Source organism: Lepidochelys olivacea, assembly GCF_965140295.1.
Source record: "Lepidochelys olivacea isolate rLepOli2 genome assembly, chromosome: 10".
In the NCBI taxonomy this organism is placed as follows: Eukaryota; Metazoa; Chordata; order Testudines; family Cheloniidae; genus Lepidochelys; species Lepidochelys olivacea.
Genome location: NC_140420.1, coordinates 71,073,842 through 71,097,637, shown reverse-complemented (window position 1 = coordinate 71,097,637; position 23,796 = coordinate 71,073,842). Strand labels below are relative to the sequence as shown.

At 51.5% G+C, this 23,796-nt stretch overlaps 1 protein-coding gene across 8 annotated transcripts in view; it reads right to left on the bottom strand.

Moving 5' to 3' along the window:
* Positions 1–23,796, bottom strand: part of NTRK3 (neurotrophic receptor tyrosine kinase 3) — a 328,552-nt gene that overhangs the window by 257,563 nt on the left and 47,193 nt on the right. For 7 of the 8 annotated variants that reach the window (XM_084640450.1, XM_084640449.1, XM_084640451.1 and 4 more), the window contains 2 exons: positions 2,621–2,695; positions 992–1,063 (listed from right to left, as the gene is read on the bottom strand). In XM_084640450.1, coding sequence (XP_084496576.1) covers positions 992–1,063; positions 2,621–2,695 — 147 coding nt within the window. Of the gene's footprint in view, positions 1–991; positions 1,064–2,620; positions 2,696–11,931; positions 12,077–23,796 lie in introns of those variants that run through there. The other variant, XM_084640454.1, reaches the window with a different exon arrangement.

The following is a 23,796-nucleotide window of genomic DNA, read 5'->3' as shown; positions in this document are numbered from 1 at the left end:
CCATAGAATCAAAAAGATTATTTTTGTAAGTTATTACCAGTTTTCATTGAAATGTCTGACAGTACACGATTGAGAGCAAGCACCTGGGCTCACACACAATGCACTGGAACTCACAATAACCAATCAGCCCACCTCTCGTCTTTATGCTGGAGCTCAGAGGGATCTGATCCCGTATCACTCACTCAGACCCAATTATTTCAGGCCCTTGATGCATTTTGCACACATGCTGGTACTCCAGCCTTTTCTGAAGAGAGAAATGTCGCCCAATAGCCTCCAGTGCTTGTACGTTCCATGGGACACAGTCCAACCTTCCCAGATAGTCCTCTGGAAAACTGGACGCTACCTACTGGCTTGCCTCCTTCCCATACCAAATTCCAGAGCACCACTTCCTTACCATCTCCCCTGATCCTCCAATAACCTCCAGCAGGAAGCATCTGTGCCCTGGGCCCACCTCAAATGCCCGTTTAACAAATCAATAATTAGGAGCACAGCTGTCAGCCACATGCCTGAAGCGACAGCAAGATCTGTGTCTGCAAAGCCCTCTGTATTTTTCACATGTTAATGAGCAGTGCAGGCTCAGGCTCTGCACTAAAGGCATGCTGCCACCACCATTCCGCCCGCAGTCCCCTGAACTCCACAGAAAGGGAAACTTCCGCTGGCCGCTGCAGGGGTGCTAATGAGGCAAGCACTGGTTACAGCCACAATCAAAGTCAGCCCAGTTCTTAGACACCTAAATGTGTCGGTTTCCCAGCAGGAGAGAACTGTTCAGTGCTCTCACTTTCCCCAGACCTCCCTCTCTGTGCCCTCCTCCCCCATCCCCTTCACTCTTCTCTTCTACTCCCTTCCTTAATTCACCTTTCATTACTTCTCTCTCCTTCTCCCTCCTGCATCTCTCCTTTCACGCTTGCCCCTGGCTTCCCCCCGAGGGGTGACAGCATTGGAGATAACCTTTCCAAAGGGAACAGCGGGGCAAGAGGGCTACGTTACTCACATGTAGCGCAAATGAGAGTTCTTGGCAAAGGCTCGCGGCTGGATGCTGCGAAGTCCTGAGTTCTTGATTGTCCTGGAAGGAGATTTAAAAGGACAGTGATGAAGTAAAGACTGAGGATCAATGGGCACTCAAAACCCTTTGCTAAACTCGAGGAGACGGTCGAGAGACAATGCCCATAAAACTGAAAGCGACAGGCAGAGCAAGACAGTTTCAGGAGCGGACGCTCAGGGAGTTAGCGAGCGTGGGGAGGGGTGAACAGTTTAATCTCTAGCCTCAGAAGACCTGGGTAAGGTCACAAATAGAGAGGAGTCTGGTTGTCTCAATTTAATCTGATAGACCTAGTACTGTCAAGAGCAGGCGTAGCATGAGCAGCCGCTGTGCAGGCCTCTCCTACGCAGTTCTGCCAATGCACCGCAATCTTGACCCACAGCACTCCCTGCTACTGCAGCCCTGGGCTTCCCCACGTGGCATTATCAATGCACTTCGGTCTTCACCAGCCACACTCCCTGCTATTCCAATCCTGAGCTCCCAAAACAAATCTCTGCCAGTGCCCCTCAATCCTAACTGCACCCCCCACGGCCCTTGCTACTTCTGGTCCATAGTTTCCTTGGGCCCACTGTTCTAGAGATCTGTGATGGACATATACGTCCTTTGGGGAGCACCACACACACATTTAACCCAGAAGAAAATCCGTTTGCTTTGAGCACTTGAGGACAAGTGAATTTTTCCCAACATGATAAGAAGAGCCGAGAAGGATTCTCTTCCTCTTGTGCTCTGGCAGAGCTAAATCAGCCCCCAGGGCCATGATTTCTTAATCTCCTCTGTGGACAAAATACCAGACTCCATTGCAGCTTTTCTACACTAAATCTCAACCAGCAGCCCAGCCTGGGGACTGGTTCAGTGCACAGCTCGCTGGGGAGCTGAGTCCAGGAAGCTGAGCGATATACTGTAGGTTTCCAACTGAAATGAGGTTGGAGAATTACAACTTAACCCCTGGTGCACATCTGTCCACATTACAGAACCATCACCCGGCATAATCCAGTGTCTGATCAAGAGAGGTACAGGGACAGTTTAAGGCACTGGAATGGGATTTGAAAGGTCTGGGCGCCGTTCCTGGCTGTACCGCAGACTTCCCGTGCGACTGACAAATCACCACCTCGGTTCCCGCTCTGTAAAATGGAGATTCGACTACTTCCCTACCTCACAAGGGTATGCTGAGGACACAGTCGTTGTGACTGCAAAGCACTCAGCTGCTACTGTGATAGGAGCCATGTAAGTAACCAGACAGATAGAAACAGCTGGAGTTTCACATCTTAGGAGAGCAGTGCAGCATATGGACCCAGATCTGGACCAACAGGGGGTGATCCAGATTAGGACTGAAGAGTATTGGCAAAGCTGTGTGAAGTTCACAGTCTGCCTGACCAGGGCTCCGTCTAGGACTGGAAAGCAGCAAAAGTTAAGGAGAAAGGCAAGGTTCTACATCTGCCTGGGAACCGTCAGTCATGCTCTCAACATCATACGTCAGAGGCCGTAGGATGAAAGGAGCAATATTTCCCCGCCGCAGCCTGAACTGGCTGCCGCCAACACCACCCTTCAGGTCTCTCGCTCTCACACATGCATGATACTCACAGCCTCTGGAGTCCCGTGTACAGCTCCATGTCTACAGCGTTCAGCGTCTGCAAGTTCTTCCAGTTCTCTATGTGTCTGTGGAGAGGAAGGAAAGGCTCAGCCCTAGGTACAACAGGACAGTCAGTCTGTTCCACACAGCGGAAGTGCTGCACGACCCAGGCAACACCCAGGAAACTGTCCATAGGAGACATCCACTCCCTGGCTTTGCCCAAAGCCCTATGCAGGGGGAGGGTGTGGGGAATAGACACTATTGCATCTGCAACACCCACATAAGCTGCTGCTCCGGCACCCTGGAGCTCATGTGGTTTCCATTATAACCCCCCAAAAACAATTTCTCTTGGTTTTTTTATTATTTCCTATTCTCTGCAGCTTTGGGGGTCAAGCCATCACCTTGGGTTTCCTCTGGTCCCATCCTTTAATATTTTATTAAGGGGCCAATGGAGGCACCTGGGTCTAATGGTTAATGTAGCCAACGGGGAGGGGGGAGTTTTGGGCAAGTCACTTCCCCTCCATGTGTGTCTCACTCTGCCCATGTGTAAAGCAGAGATAAGGATCAAGATCCCCACATGAGAGACACCGGAGCCACTGGGCAAAAGACTAATGCAAAATTTAAAAATGCGGCTACTGAGCCCCAAACTGGCTCTGGATCCCTGTTCCTGGTGGCCAGGGAGAAGAGGGGTTTGCTCCTCTGGCTGAGCTGCCCAACAAACAGATAAGGTCCCTTCAGGGCTCAAGTGCACTCAGCTCTGACCCCCACAGATTCAAAATATCCAGTCTTCAATATGGCCTCGGATGGGTCCAGCCCAGCCACAACATACAACATCCCCATGTGCAAGAGCCAGAGGTAAGGGCCCACCTCAGGGCTCCCGGTCTCTGAAGCTTCCGGAAGGCAGACACCTCTGAAAGCAGCCCTCATCACAAACTGATCCAGGGAAAGGACAGAGGGCACTCCAACCCCCCAGACAGCTGATCCACCAACCAGAATTTGTATTGACGACGGTAGATCTGATTTCCCGTTTCCAATCAGCAGGCTCTTCAGCACATGGGGAAGGGGCACCCCTGTGTATAATGGGGCACAGGTGTCCCCAAAGTTAAGCATGCAGAGTCTCTGCAGGTCTTTCACCAGGTGAGGGAACAACAGCTTAGGAGTCAGTGGCAGGTCTGTGGTCCTGGGCTAAGCAGGGGAGCCTGTGGGGCTCCTGCTATGGGTGGCCTCCATGACACTGAAGAACGATTTGAGTGGCAGCTCATCTTCAAAAGCCCCTTGGAGCCAGGGGAAGTTAAAGGTCACAGGGATCATATAGGGAGGTGGAGCGGAGATGTACCAGAAGGCTTATGGGGCCAAGGAAGTCTGTTTCTCTCTCCACAGGGGATGTTCAGCTGCTATACACACAGGACATGCTTTCTACAAAGGCTTTACAGAGAGGCTCTGCCTGCTGCTCTGTAAACTAGAGAGCTCAAAATAAACACCTGACCAAGGCGGCAGCCTGCTCCAGTAGCTATCTGTTGCTCGTCCCTCTAGCAGAGCCAGAGAAAGGAGGAACAGCACCATGGAGATATGATACAGACATGTGCCCAAGTTTGTGGCTAGGGCAATAATGAAACAGATGAATCTTAAAATAAATATATTCATCCAGCCTGGCCCGAAGAGGCAGCCGACGCATGCTATCCTCACCTTACGGCCCACGCCGGGAGCTTCACAAAGGAGACAGCTTTACCCCAGTACCCTGGGAACGGGTCACTTGCCACAGGCAAGGATTCTGCCTGCATAGATGGAGTTTAAACCCCAATGTGGGGGGGCTATATTGTGCAACACCAAAGTGTTAAGAGTATCCTGACTCTTTAAGGGGCCACGCCCTCAGCCAAAGGTAAGGTGCAAGGTGCAACTGGCCCCAGCCAAACCCAAGGAGTAAAAGAGCTACGAGGAATTGAGCAGTTCCATCTGCGATGGGGAAAAGTCAATGATTTCCCCTCTACACGCCCCTGCTCTGAGCAGAGGGGCAGCTGTGGTGGCAGCAGGAACCTAATCCCCACACCCACAGACACACAAATGCAAGGAGGGCTTGAGGGAAGCCTGGGGCAGCCAGCGGGGAGCAGAGGCTGTTGGGATGGGGTGTTGTAGCAGAGTCTGAAGGGGAGATTGTTTGGCGGTGGGGGGGTGGTGCGGGGAGGGGGAAAGAGAGCCGAAGGCTACTGGGGGAAAGGGTTATGGGGGCAGTAGGAGCCTGAGACAGGTGTAGGGGGGAAGAGGGGGAATCCAGGGGTGAGTGAACCCCTGAAGAAGCTTCCCCGGTTCTGCCCCTTTCAGTACCATTTGCCCCCTTACCCTCCCTGCTAGCAGCTACTGCTGCTGTCACTACCCCACCTGGAGCTCCCCACCCGACCCACCAACAGCAAGAGGAGCAGGGAGATGGGGGAGGAAGAAAAGCCACTTATCCATTTCAACCTAGCTCCCCAGCAACTCCCCCACACCCACTTTGCCTAGAGCCCGCTGGGCTGTGTGAGCTCTCTCTAGGGATTGGTCTGCTTCCATGGCCCCAGCCCTGTAGCACCTGACGCTCTCTAGCGGGTTTGTCCTCACCCCACTCGTGTGAGGCAAGGAGCTGTTAGGGGTCTATTACAGGAGTGGGTGGGTGAGGTTCTGTAGCCAGCAATGTGAAGCAGGTCAGATTAGATGATCATGATGGTCCCTTCTGACCTTAAAGTCTATGAGTCTCTGAGCTATTGTTGTCCCCATTTTACTGGGGAAGCTAGGCACAGAGAGATTAAATGTCACATAGGGAGTGTGTCAGAGCAGGGATTTGAACCCAGCTCACAAGTCCCAGTCCAGGGGGCCATCCTCCAGCCAGGAGGAAGGGGGATAACTCCTTCCCTGCCAAGCCCTGGATGGGGACTGTACACCCCATCCCTCCTTTCCTGGCCAGAACTTGGATTTGCAAAGCAGGGTTTGAGGTGAGGTGCTTTGGTTGGGGTGATTGCGATATACTGTATAACGGTAATGGAAGGACCTGGTCACACATTTAATCCAGAGAGACACGATAGGGGAGGTAATATCTTTCATTGGACCAGCATCTGTTGGGGAGAGAGACAAGCTTTTGAGCTTACACAGAGCTCTTCGGGTCAGGGAAACGTACTCAGTGTTACAGCTAAATACAAGGTGGAACAAGTTGTTTGGCATAACTAGTTAATACATATTTCAAGGGACCATTCAAGGTGAAGTGGCTACAGCTACACAACACACATATTTATCCACTCTGCTAATGGGAGTAATGGGTGGGGTTCAACTCTTTGCTAGCTGGGGCGTGTTTACGTGACATGGTATCTGGCTTAGTTTATAAAATGTGTTTTTACAATATGTTCCTCACACACTTGAGGCAGTCGGACAGGCGTGCTATTGAGAATGGGGGAAAAAACCAAAGCTGGCACTGCTGTATTGTTTAGTTCCTAGGGTACGTCTACACAGCGAGCCTCAGAGCCCAGGCCTGCAGATTGAGGCTCACATTACCGTACTAAAAACAGCTGTATAGACACTATGGCTCAAACTGGAGCTCAGGCTCTGGAGCCTGTCCTTCCTTAGGCTTCAGAGCCCAAGCATCTACACAGCTGTCAACCCAGGCTCTGAGACTCGCTGCCACGAGCTGTACAGATATACCCCAATTGGCACAGACTCCTGTTAGTGGGACTCAATCCTGAGCAGGTGGGAGCCCAACCTAGAGAACAGAGGAGAGTTTTGTCTCCCCTGCACATTCAGTGCTTGACCTCATTGCTGACACAGCCAACAAAGGGCTAGTTAACATCCGTGACAATAGTCGGTTGTGTAAAGTGGACCCTTGTCTACAGGGAAGTAGGGCAAGACCCACCGATTCATTGCAGGTGGTCCACTGACCAGACACACATACAAACCTAGGTTGAACTGGAATCAGTGACCCACAGGTGACAGGCTCCTCATCCCAGTCCCTCTCACCACCCTTCAGAGGACAATGGGGTCATTTCTGCTCCCACATGAGTTTTCATGTTGGAAACAGAAAGGAGCTTTCCCCGTCCTCAAGCCTGGGGGAAGAACACCCTTCACACCAACAGACACACTCAGGGGCTAAGCAAGCTCAGTGGGAAACACTGGTTGGCACGCAAAGCTCCTCCCACATTGAACTAACAAGCTGTTGGGCCATAAACTGCCAGCTCTCTGGAATCTGAAGGCATCTACCATAGATGCCTAAACCTTGGCCTCAGTTTATAGCTACTACAGAGATCAAGGGACGTGGGAACCCACTTAACTTCACATTCAGTCACAGAGCATGCTAAGGCCCATGTAATTTAGTTTCTGCTGGGAGTTGTATTCAGTCCATCCCAAAAACCACAAATCCAGTTCAGACCTTCTTTCCCCAGAGACTACAAAAATCCAGGGCAGGTTCTGCTCCCCACTCGACCTGTACCCTAAGGTGTATTCACAAGAGAAGAAAGACTACAACTTGTGGGTGGGGGGAAATCCCTGTATATTTCTATTTAGTCAATGTAAAAAGTGACTATTTGGAAGCCAGGTCCAGAGGTTTGGAGACACTGATCAGATCTCAGGCTTTGACTTGTCCCCATCCCTGGCAGCAGGTTCAGCCCCTAGGTGGAGTGGCCTCTCAAGTGGCCCCGGTGTAGTCAAAGTCAGAAGAGCAGATGAACTCATGCAAGAGTCTGGAGAGGGGGAGGAACCTTCCCACTGCAACCAAGCAAGGAGAAAGCCCCAGCGGGCTGGGATGGTTTGTTTACCTGCAGCATCCACAGGTTTGGCCAATCGCAGCTCCCACTGGCCGCGGTTTGCTGTCCTAGGCCAATGGGGGCTGTGGGAAGCGGCAGCCAGCAAACCCCTCAGCCCACACCACTTCTCACAGCCCCCATTGGCCTGGGACAGCAAACCACGGCCAGTGGGAGCTGCAATCAGCCGAACCTGCAGACACTGCAGGCAAACAAACTGTCCCGGCCCGCCAGCGGCTTTCCCTGTCGGGCCACGAGCCAAAGGTTGCCGATCCCTGGAGAAGCCTAAACCTACATTCGGGTGGGCTGAGAAACAGGGACATTCAAGCAATTTTGAATTCCCGGGCAATGGACAAAGCTTCTGCAAATCCTTGGCGGAACAGAACTCGGGCCAGAAGGAGTTGGCCAACAGACTCCAAGTGGTATTGCAGTTATTAGGGAGAAAGGGCAGAGGTACATTTTCCGAGCACCATGGGGCTTCCAGGACTGGAAGAGATGAGGATTGTGATAGGCTGGACAAAACACACTGGAGCAGAGACAGAAACGCGGGCTGAAGCCATCTCCGCCACCCAGCAATGTCAAGCCCAGAGAGGGGGCCCTCCAGTGGGAAGGAGAAGGACATCAGGAACCAGGCTTTAGTGCTGCTGCCATGACAGATGTACGGTATGTTGGGTTTGGAGTATAGTGTCTGAGGGAATGGGCTAAGCAGCTCTCAGCTAGGAACCCAAGCAGCAAATAGCCCAGGGAGAAGATTAGACTTTATGCTGTATCACTGTTCATGAGTTTGTTAATAAAGATGAAGTTAAGTTCGGACTTTACCCTCCGGGTTCTTATCGAGCAAGTCTTCCGCTCATAAGCGTGCTTGCAGGACAGGCATGCCGTACTCTGGCAGAAAGACAACTTAAGGCTTAGCACTCAAATAGCTGTGGGTGCCATGGCCCAGGCCTGAGGTGAGCAGAGGAGTCTTGCAAACCACATGTCCCTCTGTTTCATGGGCATGAAATACAAATGCTCCCTGTTTAATTTCCCTGTCAGAGCCACTCTCTGTCCACATAATGGAACATGATGGCTGAGGACTGGGAAACAGAACTAAGATCCCTAGTGCCAGCATCCAGTCCCCATAGCTCACACACACATGAGCAACTAGAATTGTTCCTCCATTGTGGAAGTGGCTTTACACCAGACTGCTGCCGCCTGCAAAGACAGCTCAGCAAACCTGGGCTCCTGCCTCTTGCCCCAGGAGGGAAGCTCGTGACCCTTTCACATGCTAATAACCTATAATCATATGAGGGCATAGACAGCCAGAGACACACACACGCACGCAGACACACATGGTAATCACACAACACCGTACGCTGAGTCACTTTCATATACTAAAGGCTTTTGATTTCAGCCCAGCCTGAATTGCAGTTTGCTATGAGCAGTGAACCCAGCGTTTTCTTGCTATGATGTTTCACTCTTTTGAAATTCGTTATTAGTCAGTTACACAGCCTGTGGGAGTTTGCGCGGTACAATCCTACCACTTAGCCCTTTAACCCATGGATCTCCAAGCGCTTCACAAAACAGAGGTTTCATCATCTCTACTTCATAGAGGAGGAAACAGAGGTACAGAGAGAAAGCTGGAGGTCAGATTTTCAAAAACACTCACTAACATTGGGCGCTTCCATTGGAATCTGATTTTCAGTGGTGCTGAGTATCTACACCACCAGTTGGAAGTAATGAGGGCTACAGGTGCTCAGCACCGCCAAGAAATCAGACCCCTAGCAAGCGGTTTGAACTGGGCACCCAAAAAAAGCCTAAAGCCCCCAAAAGGAGTGGCCACTTTTGAAAATATTGGCCTAAATCCACCTGACCAAGATCATGTGCCAAGTCAGCAGCAGTCTTGGGAACAGACCCCAGGAGTCCTGATTCCTAGCCCTATGCCTTACACTACAGAGACATGCCCAGAGAGATGCCGACACTACATTCTACATACAGTCCACATACACACACACAGCTTGTGTCTTGCCTAGTTAGTCTGGGGTGGATTTCCATGAGGATGTCCTCTCTCCACAACACCTGAGCAGATGACACGGCCCCTTTAGAGACACGCAGCTCAAGGCCCACATTTGTGTTTGGATGTTGGACTGCAAAATAAGCACTGGATTCCAGCAAGCAAGCAGCACTCAAACAAACACACGCACAATGGAAATGCAAACCGCGCATTTGACTGCACACCCCTGTAGGGCAACGAGGAAATTGATTTGTCATCCAGGCGTGTTATGTCTAGTGATCTAGACAGGAGCATTAGCTTTCAATTATCCGATATGTTTAGCATTATAAACAAACTGTCTGGCAGACCAGCTCCAGACTGCGCAGCTATGAACGTGGGGAGGCGGGGGCAGGAAAAGGGGGCCTTCTTTTAAAAGCAGCAGCCAATAGAATCCAGCTCTCTGCCTCTCCCCAGCTGTCAGGAGAAAGAAAGCCACAGGCCGTGCAACTCAGGCTGACGGGTACTTTAAAAAGTCGATAGGTTCAAGGACTTCCTTTGAAACCCACTTCAGCATGTTTTGTGACTGGCACGCCGATCTGGGAGGCCACTGCAATGCAAAGCAGCAATTACCTGCGGGAATACCAATGAGTCGCTGACAATCCATTGGACCCACTGCCGTTTGTAGATGGGATGCTAGAGATCCTGGGTCAATTCTACAGTCTTTGGTGTCATCTCCAGGCAATCTCTAAAGCCCCCATCATCCTGCTAATGACTGCAGTACAGAGTACACTCTGCCGCTGCCCACGTCACCACCCTTTCGGTGCCGGTCCCGTCACAATGATACTAGCAAAGACTGATGGTTACATAGTGCCAATGGATCCCAACGCATTTAACTAGCTCTGCGTACAGGGGTCACTCTTCCTCCACTGAACTTAACCTCTGCTAGCCTGGAAGATGCAGGCAGCCGCACAGCGACATGACACACGGTGCAGGACAGAAAGGAAGTTACGAAGAATCCTGTCTCTGACTGAAACCACGTGGGGAATTTAAAGCCAGCAAAATAATTCCCTGAGATGGAAGGAGTACGGCCAGGGATTGAGGGGTTAGCACTCCGACTTGGAGTGCCATGGATTTGTTACCCAGTGGACAGATTTTATGTTCCATCTGAAGAACAGCCCTCTCCAGCAACACACCAGGGCTGGCACCGGGCTAGGGCATGGAGGTCGGTACTGACTCAGAGAGTGTCACGGCCATTGCTCCCTGCTGCTCATCACCTCCTACCCCCATGCTGGGGCCCTGGAGTCAGTACCGATTCAGAAGGCCTGGGGCCCACGTTTAAGTACCCCCCACACTGTTCTGCAGTGTTGTGCTGGGGCACCGGGGTCAGCACTCACTCAGGGAAGAGCACCTACACCCCGACCTTGCAGCACCCTAAGTTTTCTCTAGGAGCCCCCTCTGTTATAACCCCAGTCACACCAGCGACGCGGGGTGCTGCTGCCCAGAGGTTCACAGTCAGTGCTGAGCAATTCCCCCCTCCCCCGCCCCTTTTAATTTTCAGATGAGTTTTTGTGAAAACCTCAAAACTCAGAGGCTCAGTCCAGGGATCAAAGGCAATAACTGACAACGAATAAATGAACAATTCCTGGAAAGTTCCACCAGATCAGAACAGCGACAGACTTGGCTCCACCCCACCGCTCCCCATCAGCCTGCACTGGCTGGCTTTTGCTAAACCCTTCCTGGTAGGCAGGAAGAGGGGGTGCGTGTGAAGAGGCCTTTGCCTTCCAGTGAGAATAAAAGAGGCCACCACACAGAGTGTCTCTGCTCCTCCCCCCTTAGTGTTCAGGTAATGGCAGCCTATCTGATAGTGCAGGAGCTGTGCACAGCTCGAGGTCTCTCTCCCCTGGTGAACACAGACCCCCCCCCGTCATTTACAACCCCCCGGTATCAAACATCATGTCTCCTGTTGGCCAGTGCCTGTGGGCTTAGAGGCAACATCAGGGAGGACTGTACTGAACTCCCCACGCCAGGCAGGGGCAAGTGCTTCAGTGAACAGCAGTCACTCCTTCCCCTCAAAGTTCTCAGATTCGCGCAGGAACCCAAGAGAAATTGGTCTGCACACTCGCCAAGCTCCACCTGCATTCAAATCCCTGTGGCGTTTGGTACTCAGCTAACGGTGGCTCCTAAGTAACTGGCCATTGGCTATTCATAGTTCAATTAATTACTGATTCCTAAACATCCAGCCAATGGCAATCCACCTCAGTCAGCTGTTGGAGCCCGAGGACACGTATGGGAAGGTGAAGCATGGCTAGTCGAGGTCAAAGGCAGACCTCAGGGCAGTTCTCCACAAGGCTGCTACAGTTCCAGTCCAGCAGAGGCAGGAAATTTCGCTGCCTAGATTATGTGGACATCTGTGGCTCTCAGTAGCATTCTTAAACTACCCAAGTCAGCTGTCTAGCAAGTGTTGCATAGGAGGACTTCAGCTTTCTCCTTGACCCCAACTGCTCTAGGGGAGAGGCAGTGTGTAGGTCACATTCATGGGACATCCAGAACTAGTTCATTCACTACTAAGCACACTGAAAAAAAAAAAAAACCTTACCTCTCCTTAGAAATCAGTCCTTATTTGTCATAACTCAGCCCTGCTTCTCAGCTCAGCCCCAGAAGAGAGGTATTGTGGAATCTGATTTTTGGATTCTCCTCTCCTGTGCCAGGGAGCAGTTGAAGATATGCTCCAAACCACTGCAAGGTTAAGTTGAAACTGTCTGTCCTGACTGCAGCCTTGCCACGCGACTTTGCATGCTCCATGAGAGAGAGAGAAGAAAGCCCATAGCACAATGAAGACCATTGTTTTACATAGGGAGATTAAACAACAGAGCACAGGTCTCTGATTTGCATTCTCCCTTCACCCATACCTGCATACTCCATAAGAGTTTCTGAGGAAGCTGTAAAGAAACCAAGCCACCCTTTACAGCATTATAAAGCACTTATCACATACATTTAATAACTACAGGCATGAAAGACTTAATTCACTCAACATGGAAGTTATAAAATTGAATCAGTAACTGAGCATCAAAGGGAAATACAGACACATAAATACTTACAAGGGCAATATTTTCCCTATTAAATGGATGGATTTCCCCTCAACACCCCCTCCCCACGGGCACATAAAAATAAGTCTCCCAGCATTGAGGAAGTTTATATTGTTAGAGGATAATTCGAGGTCACTGGGAAAAAAAATGACTCCAGCTTTGGAGAAATAATAATCAGCATCACCCTAGGGTGTAATTGTGATTTGTCAAGGTAATGATCATAAAACATAACATTTGTGACACAGCACTCTTTATGCATGCAAATCTGTGCCACTAGCCAGGTCCTTATAGAGCGCATGTGAGGAGAGACGCTGTACTTGAGGCAAAGAAAGCAGGTGATGAGGCAGTTACCCTTCCATGACCCCAACCTCGCATAACCTAGTGGTCTATACGGGATAATTTAGAGGAACTATGTTAGTTCAGAAAGGTGCAACAACAGAACAAACACCACTGCTGGTTAGAAACTAGTAACGGACAGGTCCGATCCATAGCTAGCAGGAAACAGTATTCAGGTCTGCATTCTGGTCTCAGATGTGACACTGCACCAGAATCCTACATAGGACCCAGCCCCAACATCCCAGCTCAGACATCTGTTTGGCATTTCCAGAGAGACAAAGACATGAATGGGCTGTGGAGGCTGAATTGTTCTTACCCCACCACAGAAGGTCTCTGAGTCCCAGGTGAGAGACCCACTGGCAGGGTGTGAGGGGGGAGAGGGAATGTCTACACTGCTATTTTTAGCCCCTTAGCACGAACTCAAGTCATGTGGCATGGGCTCTGAGACTTGCTGCCACAGGGCTTGTTTTGCAGTGTGGACGTGCCCAGAGGATGCCTGTCTCATCCCAACAGTGACTAAGAGGGCCTATCAGTGTATAATCACCATGCAGGGAGAGGAGCTACTTAGGGTGATCCAAAGGGACAGAACAAGGAGCCATGGGATTAAGCAAGGAGCATTTAAATTGATATCATTAAAAGTCTCCTGACCGTGTGGAATCTGAGTCTCCTGCAATGGGAGGTGGAGTCATCACCCCACTGGAGCGCCATCATGGGGAAAGAGCAGGTGCATAGCAAGCGGGAGGGGAAACAGATTGTAGGGAATAATCTTCCACTGTCCCTCAGGGATAGATAAAACAACTCCTCCTCTTTCTACTCCCATCCTTGCTTAGCACTGCCTCTTCCTCTGTCCTCTTCCCCCACAGCCTGGCCAGACAATGCAGCTGCAAGAACCTTCCCCTCTGCAGCTCTCTTTGCCAAAGCCTCTGAGTTCTCCCCCTTGCCACTGAGTTAATAACTCTGCAACGCATCTTGCAATCTGGTTTGCGGCTGGTGGTGCGTTGCGTTGTCTCTGCTGAGACACTGAAGACATTCCCATCTAGGTGCAGGATCCTGGAGATCACTGTGAATTCCTCTCCCCGCAGAATCCCTCTCCTCTGCCCTCACGAGCCCCACCACAGTTCTCAGGGCACCAGCGGTATCTGGTGTGGAATTTGTTTTTTTAAGGACACTTTTCAAGTAAGCTGGGATGAGCTCAGTGTCCCAGCCAGTGTCTCCCCTCTCACCAAAACACGCTTTGTTGTCCCAGGCTACCCGGGAGCTATTGCTCAGTGCTAAAGGGCTGCCTCATTTGCAGTATCTAAATTCATTGCCATAGAGAGACATCCGAGTACAGAAGATGCTCTAGAAAACCAGCCTCTATCCTGTAAGTGGTATATTTAAGCTCTGCTTGGAATCCATATAGAATTATTCCAGGCACCGATGCTGTGCCCAGCTACACAATGCTGCTGGTAGTCCATAAGAACTCAGGCCAGAGGTTTAGGCTCTGCATTTCAGTTTTGTTACAGGGGTTGGGAAGAGAGTCACTGACAATGTTATTGATTCCTTGCTGAATGTTATGTTACATATGGGGTGGGGCATCGACGTGTCACATTCTCTGCATGTCGTGCCTGGGTTTGTTTTTCAACATCCTCTAAGGGTATGTCTACACTGCAGTGTAAGCCCAGGGTTCAGATTCAGGCTCAAGCCTAGCCCTCTTCCCTCTACGCACAAATCGCACTAACCCAGGGCTCAGACCCAAAGTCCCAGGACCCCATGGGGGTTGAGGGTCCGAGCCTGAGTCAAGCCAGGACTCAGGGTTCAAGCCCTATTGCTTTGCAGTGTAGACACAGACCCACTGGACTCATGCTCTGGGAGTCCACCAAAAGTATCCCACAGCTGACTTTCTTTGTCCTGTGGACCGTCTCGTTTTCCCACACCGCACCATGAACAAAGGGCTAGAGGAGCCATATTTTAGGAAGCCACCAGGAAGCCTGGGATACAGGTAGTTGGACTCAAGCCTGTATAATGCAGTGTAGATGCTGGAGACCCAGGTTGGGACTCAGGGTTCAACAGTTCCTAACATGGCATTACAAATGAGTGTAGACACTCAAGCCCTACGTTAATAAACCCAAGGTCTGCTAACTCAAATCCTATTAACCCTGAGCTTACATTGCAGTGTAGACAGACCCTTAGGGTCTGTCTTCACTGCAGAGTTAGTCCAGGCTCTTATCTGGGCATTGCCCCTAACCAATCCACTCTCAAAACCCCTCTGAGCTGAGCTAAGTGGTATTTTCAATCCAGGCTAGCTGGCCTGGCTTGGGGTGTAGGCTACAGCCCAGGGGCTGCTTTCACTCAGGTTGGTAACCCACCCACTTTGCAGTGAGGCTGCAGGCTAAACCATTTGACTACGGACAGTCCCCCAGTTCTCCCTGTGCTCCCCAACAGACAGACAAGTCCTCCCACAATTTAAAGGGGAAGAATCTTCAAGCACCTCCGCTCACTGCAGGGCCGAGCTCTATGGGATATGCTCCCTGATCTCTCAGCAACACACATGGGGCAACGCAGCACCAGTGCAGGTAACTTGGGTAGGGCTTTGCAGAAGGGCTGCTCACACCCAGGCTAGGCTGATCTGGGTGCTCAGACCCCAGCACTGATCCCTCAGGCTGACTATGGTGAAGACATGCCCCTTGCAAGCCTGACCACCATCCTTCCTCCAGTTCACCAGGGTAGTGCCTTCACCCTCTCTTCCTGTCTCATGGGGCTGGTTGTCCTGGCTCCAGAGCTCCTGTTTCAGAACTATCAGCTGACAACTGCCTGCCCCACACCACCAGGGAGGCAATGCCACAAGCCAGAAATAGCGAGCTCTCCTGTTCTCGCACACTAGAGCCAGGGCCTTCCCAGTGCCAGAAGAGTTACATGTGATTTTCTGCCTCGATGCTGCAAAGGGAGAACAAGCTGCTTCACAAGGTACAGCAGCCGAGACGAAACCCGGCTGGTGGCAGCAGCGGCAGGGATTCATTCACGAACACCCTCCTTAATGTCATGTCCTTTTTACCTTGTTAGCACCAGTCAGCACTGAGCCCTGGGTTCCCCAGCGAGAGCTTTAGGCCTCCGGAAGCAATTAGTGCAACTGCTTAATCAGAGCATTTCTGCTCACACAAACGAAACTCTTGCTCATTGGGACCAAGCTCTGTTGAAGGCCTTCAACAGAGAACTGCATTTGCCCCCTCAGTCCTCCTTATGAGGCAGCACAGCTTAATGGTCTGCACACAGGACAGGGAGTCAGGACTCCTACATTCTATTCCTGATTCTGACTCTCTGTGGGGCTTTGGGCATGTCACCTCACCTCAGCTAACACCATCTGCCTTCATCAGAGGAACGGAATGGAGGCTCTGTTTGTGCATTGTTAAGCTCTGCACAAGTGCTGTTATAATCCACATCCTACCCTCGTGTCCCTTAACTGTGTCACCCCCGCCCCACCTTTGCCCAGGGTCAGACAGCAAAGCGATTGTATTAATAAACCTTTGCACTGCTTTAGCATCTTTCATCAAACAATCATAAGGCATTTTACAGATACTAACCCTTGTGACAGCCCTTCAAATGAGATAAGTGGCATTTTAGATTTGGGGAAACTGGGGCACAGAAGCCTGTGCCTTTCACCTGCGTCATGTACACCCAGCAGAGCCGGTGTAACCCACCACCCAAAGGGTGAGTGCGTGAGGAGGGAATTCTAATTCAGCAGTACTTTACTGTTGGCACAGATATAAATCATTACTGAAATGCAACCACCTCTGGGGTGGCATGCAGCAGCTGCAAGGCAATGGAGAATAAGGCCCCAGTCCCCCGCTTTAACCACTAGACCAACCTGTCTCTCCCTTTAGCTCCATTGGAAGGTTTCAGATTGACGTCCCTGGAGACCAAAGTCATCTATTTCTCCCCCACAGAGGGGCCATTTCTTTGTTATTGTTGGGCTGGGCATGTGGCTGGCAGTCTCGCCCACTGCCAGTGGGCCTGCTTTCTTCATGAAGTCATGGCTAAAACAATCCTTTGCACCAGGAGAGGCGGTCCCTGCTGAGGCTTGTTAGAGACTTATCCGCTGTGCAATAGGAGCATATGCTCTGGATTAGGGACTATTACCATAAACCTGTTCATGTTTCATTACCCTGCAGCTCTGGGGTTGAGGGCTTCCCAAGGGAAAAAGCTGCTTCCTGAGAATCTCAATCACAGCACGAGCCTCAGGACGGGCCAGCATCGCCTGACTTAGGAGATGGCCTTAGGGGACCCCAAAGAGCCACCCTTTGGACAGTAGCTGAGGTAATGAGAGTCATCCTGGCTTCTGGATGAAGGACACTTGTTTTATTGCTGTCTTTCATATGAAAGCGTGAGCTCCTGACCCCCTGTGGTCAGTAAAGATCAGAAAGGCACTTTCTTCAAGGATCAGGGTGCTACGCCCAGGATCCGGGCCAAATTCCAACTCATTAAATTACATTCTGCCTCATTAAATTCCCCCTGCGGGTTCAAATGGATACGGGGTGGTTCTTCACCTCCTGTCCTAAACTGGTGTGCAGCACCAGGCCCAGACTCCCAGAGGGACAAAGGGTATATAAGCTCCAGGCTGCACCAGATTACACGATTAACGACAGAGATGCGGGTAGGGTGGCTACTCACACATCCCCATGATACTGGACACACTGGTGCTTCCAGGAATGACGGGGCCTGCCCCCCATGGTGTGCCCTCGCGTGCACGCCACAGAGCAGATGCCATCTTGAAGAGTGCACCACCCTGCCCCCGCCTGCGTGACCCCGCACGCACACACCAGTCCTGCCCCCTTTCCCGTCCTCGCCCACACACACTTAAAACAAAAAGGTTCCATGTGAATCTAAATTTAGGAGTTCTCTTTTCCACACCAGTTTCTTTTTTTCCATTTTAGATGCAGATGTGAATGTCAGGGCCGGGGGGGCTGATTCCCCACCCCCACACCTCCCGGTACCACCTCTGACTCTCACAAAAGCTGTAAAAACAAAAGCTAAGATTTGCAAACTCCAAAGTGTCAGAAGGTCTTTCGGCTCCTTGAGCGGTTAGGAGCTTTTGGCAACAAATTCCATGTCCTTCCCCCAGCCTGAGCTCTTCTTGTCCTCTCCCTCCTCTGCACCCCAGCCCCGCTTTAGCCTCCTCCGTTTCCCTCAGCCTTTCCCTCCCTCCTCAGCTATTTCAGGCACCGGTTTTCCCACACACACCAGATAGTATGAAACCTGCTGTACTGCTCCCGCTCCCAATGAGGAGGGGAGATGGAGCCAATCTTTCCTGGACTTGTTTTCAGCTCCCACGAAGCATTTGTTTTTCTAAATGGCTCCCAAGGAGCCTGAACTTTGATCCTCCAGCGTTTTGGCTCCTGCGATGTTTATGAAGCTTGAGCAACTGGGCAGTGATGCCCAGCTGGGCTGGAGCAGCGCCAATCTGCCCGCCCCCTCCCCAGCGGAACGCTGTTCCGAAGGGCCTTGGGGCACAGCGGCTTACGGTTGTCTGGGAGCTTGGAAGAGGCCTGCCCTGGTCTCCCTATCTTCACAGCACTGCCACAGAGGATTGAAAATCTCTCTCCTTAGCCTGGATGGAGCCTGTTCTCCACAGCAAAGCCACTGGCTCCGAGTAAGCTGTGGCCACATAGCTTATTATGTACCCATTACCCCCCACTTGTTCCTTCTATTGCAGAGAAACCACAGCCTGTTCTTCCTGAGCTGCCAGCAGTAACAGCCCCACCACCGCCATCTGCCCCACGCCCCAAGGGGGGAGATGTCCATTACCTCAGCCCAGGCTCAGCCCCTGATGGCCCATCAGAAGGAGCAAACACCCCAGGAAGCTGACTCCCTACAACAAAGACACCTGGCAGTAATATTAGCAGCCTTCCGAGATTATAATGTTTTCATTTCCTGCAGTTGGTCATCATTGCTTGGAAGCATCAAAGAAAAAAAAAATCTGTCACGTTTCTGAACATGTCTCCTCCACAGAGTGGACCCACTGTTGTGTTATTGTAGGATTGTGGTCAGGAGAGCTGGAGATGCACATGCCAGTGCGTTGGCATAGGATTGCTCATGAGTGCTGGGCTGTTGGTACTGCAGAGTACTTTGTGGGAAGGGGACAGTTGGCTTTGCACAAATGACACTGTCTAGATAGAGCCAGGGCTAGAGGGGAGGGGGGAGGGGGAGAAAGTATAACTGATCAAACTTTGCCCTCCCTCCCCCAAAACACCCTCAACTTTGGCAGTATCCCTTTAACAAGGGTGGTCTTTTTTAACTATTGTAGAAGGAAACAATAGGGCAGTGAGAGACTCTGTTAAAGGGGCTGTGGCATTTCGGTTAGGATTCCTGGCAGACCCAGCTAAAGAAACAACTGTTTGGACCTAAATGCAGAATGGAACTGCCTCCAGGCCCAGTGGCAAAGTGGCACACTCAGTATTCCACCCCACGTATGTCCTATGTAAGTGCATAAACTGAGTTGTGAATTATCCTCTCAGCACCCATGTGGGAGCAATATCTACAGTTATTCATTTGAAAGTAGTATGTCTAGGATTTTGCTTGTTAAAGAATCCAAAGGAGATGCACAGAACATGCTTACTTTTAAGCAGCCTCCTTTAACGGTCAGATGTTTTTTTGACTGCCCGATAAATTTTAACTTCATGCACTAGGTGGGCACTGGCGACCTCTAGTGGTCCATTTGCAGCACTTGAGGTGTGAAGCCACCTGTCTTCTTTTTAACATCAGCTGATGGGCTAAGAAAGAAGGCTGCAGTAGTCAGGTTAAGCACAGATCTCTGTATCATAAGGCAATGGCCCAGGGAGGGTACCCTGAGCGCCTCTCTTACTGAGATGTGATAAGTACACACATGACAAGCATGATAAATTTCTGATTTTAGAGTACACCAGACTATTTCCAAAGCATTCCCAAAGGCCAGTGCTAAACTGACCGGTATAAAATCTTGCAGGAGCATTCAAGGAATCCAGAGGCCATTCTAATTCATAATTGCAAAGAAGGAATGAGAAGCAAAGTCAAGTTCAAGCTCCTGATGGCACCTCCTCTTTCTGCAGTGAGGCTGAAAATTTATTTATTAGGACATGGCCTCCCTTTTGGTGCCATTTAGGCTCACGGAGCAATTTCAATGCCAGAAAGCAGATCCTCAGCAGAGAAAACATCTCAGCATGTTCCTGGATTCTCTGCAAATCCTAACTCTTTTTCTTCCCAGGCAGCTGCGTGGGCTGCGAGGTCCCAGTACCGACCCAGCTTCAGAGTATATATCACCCCAGATTATCAGAGGACGCAATCTGCATGTTAACACAGAACCCAGCGAGAATGGAGAAACAGAGAACGAGAAGGCGAGAGACAGACAGACCGGGGCGAGACTAGAGCACACCGAATGGCAGAGGCACGGAGTGGCAGGGAGGGAAAGTCTGAGCACTGAACACAATCTCTCAGTTGTTGGAGCCAGCTTGTGGTGCTGCGGTTATAAAGACACTTCCAATGTTCTCATGGCAACGGTGGCACCACGGGCATCAAAAGGCATCAGCAGCCAGCACCAAGCCAAGGGGAAAAAGCCGACCCCACCAACCCGGCAAAGTCAGCTATCAGGGGAAGCGACTGGGGAATCCAAGTAAGTCGGAAGAAAGAGAAGTTCACTCTGCATGAAGAATGCAGACCATGTTGTATGCCAACACACAGAGAGTCCTCTGGGGGCTGGCTTACTCAGCAGTCCACCACACCTGGGACCTAACAGCTCTTGCTGTATGCCAGACTGGGTTTTTATTCGAGTGTCCTGCTTTGTGGGGTGGCATCTCATGCCTGACTGAACTCAGGGGCTCTGCCAAGCCTACAGCACACACACTGGTACAGGCAGGCCCCACGTGTCTGCTGGGCTCTATCCACCCTACTGGCCTGTGGGAGTTAGTGATTGGGAGGGGGAGATGAGAGGAGATGAGCCCCTCCTCACACTGATACATAGAATGACCTGGCCGCGGACCCATGGAGAAGTGGCAGGGACAAGATGGCCCAACACACACTGTGCAACAGAAGGGCTGTATCACCCCTTTGCCAGGAGCCAGAAGGCCTCACCACAAATGTGCCCTCCCTGATAGCTGAGCAGAAGCCACTAGCTGGCCAAGCTCACCAGCCACAGCAAGAAAGCGGGGGACACGGATCAGCGTTCATGTCGAGCTCCCCGTCAGTGCCCAGCCCAGGCAAGCCAATGATCCAACCAGCGGATCAAATTCGGTGAGGAATCCTGGCCACGTGCCACCTGAGGCATGCGGCGCACACGCTAAGAAGAAGAAGCAACAAAGTCATGAGGGGGAAGGAGGAGGGGCGCAGGCAGAGCAGTTTCTGGGCTCTGGTCTGACAGAACCACGGGCTACACCAGCCGACTGAGGAGGAGGCCAGTGGGAGTGCTCCATGAGCCACATTCAGACCTAGAGACCCAGCAAACTGAGAAACCTCTGGAAGCTGGAATGAAGCTCTATTCAGATTAAATGCCTAGAAGTTTGTATCCTTCTCCAAAGCCGCCAGCCATGCAGAGATCCTCCGGCCTGGCCCCAGAGCAGCCTGCCCCTACTGCCCAGGGCTGAGTGGGCTTCCTCTCCCTGCCAGGATCCCACGTCTCAGCTCTCCCCGCCCCTGAGGCAGCAGGGCCTGGAACACTGCAAGGCTCAGGCCCCCCACACACACCTGGACGTTCGAGAGACTCGGAATCACAATCCCCTAAGCCGTGCAGCGTGCCCGTCCGCAATAGTGCATCTTTACCAGAGTGCCCCCTTGCAGCGCTGCATTGTGCTCAGACTCAGTTTCTCTATTAGTCTGCTGCTGCTCCACCCAGCCTCCAACACCTTCTGGGTCGCAATGACTTAGCCCTCTGGCCAGGTCGCTTACAGGTCTACCCCCACCTGGAGACCCAAAGTTCAAAACAAGTAGATAAGCACATAAATGCTTCCCTTTCACCTTGAGACCGGATCAGCGACAGCCTTCTTTCCTGTAAGCAGAACTCCACAGCCACTCCCCCAGCTGAGCAGGGCTCTCCCTTTCTGCTCCTCCCTGGAAGGCCCACTCCTGCCCCAGGTGTTGCAGGGCAGGCTGACTAGGCTCCAGTAGCCCGTCTACCCTTTCCTGCTTTGCAAGGGATCTGTGTGCCCCATCACATCACCCTAATGGGGGGCACAGGGAACAGCAAGGCTGTGCGTTCAAAACCCTGAGCCAGCGCTTGATGGAGGTAAATAAAAAGTTCAGTGAAAACCCCAACAATTTCACTGCAGAAACAAAATTACTTGGTCACCGCAACTGAACTGTCCCCAAATTACCTGCCTGACCCCTACAGACTGACGAATGGGGTGTGGGGGAGGGCAGAGAAGGAAGAGGGGCAGCGAGGTAGTCCTTTCACTCACCCGGAGGAGCTGCTCCCTGGAGTGCAGGTCCGTGAGGTGCAGGCAGAGGAAAACGAAAAGGAGTACTTGTGGCACCTTAGAGACTAACCAATTTGGTTAGTCTCTAAGGTGCCACAAGTCCTCCTTTTCTTTTTGCGAATACAGACTAACACGGCTGTTACTCTGAAACCTGTCATTATGCAAGGCACTGCAGAGGAAAACGTGGCTTGTTTCAGCACTCATTGCTTTTTTACAGCCAGGCTGGCTGCTGCAGCCCTGGATGCCTAGAGCATCACCCCAACTGCAAGACGCACAAAGAGCCCGTGCACTGGGGGAGAAACAGGCCATGCAGAGGGTCAGGATGTCTGCTGTCCCCTCTCCAATATGACCCAGAACAGAGTCTGCTCACTCCTAGCACAGGGTTTCTCAGTTCATCTCATTCTGTAAGTGACCTGGTGAGAATGGGTCTAGCCTCCCCTCCCAATATCCCAGTGTTCAGCTCTCAAAATAGGTCATCCCGTGGGTCATCGGGAAAGGCTCTGAGCACCACTATTGGTCCATAAGCCAGAGGCATGGCCTGGCACATTCCATACAAGGGTCCTGGGTGCAAAACTTGCATTATAGCAGCATACAGCACTGCACGTACACAGAGACTTGCGCTCTGCAGGATGGGAGGACTCCACCCACTGGCCTATCAGCTCCAAAACAATTGAGGGGTGCAAGGCAAGCACAGGACCTCTGGGGAGCACCTCCTTCCCCCATTACTCCCTCGCTGGCTGTCAACTCATGACTAACACAGTCAGGAGTTAAGTATTACCCAGCCCAGCAGAAAGCAACGGAGTCCTCCTACTTGTGCAGCTGCCTGTCCAGGGAGCTCCTTTCCTGCAATGAAATATCAAGCTCCACACTCTGCCCCTCTGGCTGGCTGAGCCGCTGGGATCACTTCCTACAGCAAGTGGGCAGATGCTCCATCCTCACAGCCTGTCAAAGGCTCACTTCCAAGCAGAGGGGATTTTGTACCAGTGTTTCCATGGTTTCCATTAGCACCAGGGCAACAAGAGGCAGAGCAAGGAGGGAGCAGGAGCAGATGCGAAGGGAACCAGCCCAAGGAGGAGTAGAGCACATTGCCACAAGTACTCCTTTCCTATTGGCACCTTAGAGACTAACCAATTTATTTGAGCATAAGCTTTTTTTTTTTTTTTTTTTGGTTAGTCTCTAAGGTGCCACAAGTACTCCTTTTCTTTTTGCAAATACAGACTAACACGGCTGTTACTCTGAAATTGCCAATAGGGTGCACTGGCGGTCCAGACCCAAGAATCATGGCTCCCTCTGGACACGGTGCCCTTTGAAACAGCAGGGCCAGCCAGCCAGGCACCAGCACAGCTGAGCCGCCTTCAAGGAGGGTCCTGAAACATGAGAGCCCCAGCTGCATGGGAGACGAAGGGAGAACAGGAGATGGTCACCAGTACATTGCAGTACCCCAAAGGGCCAGGCCGGCCACCTTCACTTCCCTCCAAGGTGATGAGCTTCCGCTTTCCTTCCCTCCCACCCCCCAGCAAAAATAAAAAACGTTTAAAACAAACTGGAGTTTGGCTGGTTTGGGGCAGGAAACCGCCCCTAGCCTGGCAACTACAGCATTCGGGTGTGAGCACTGTGATCCCA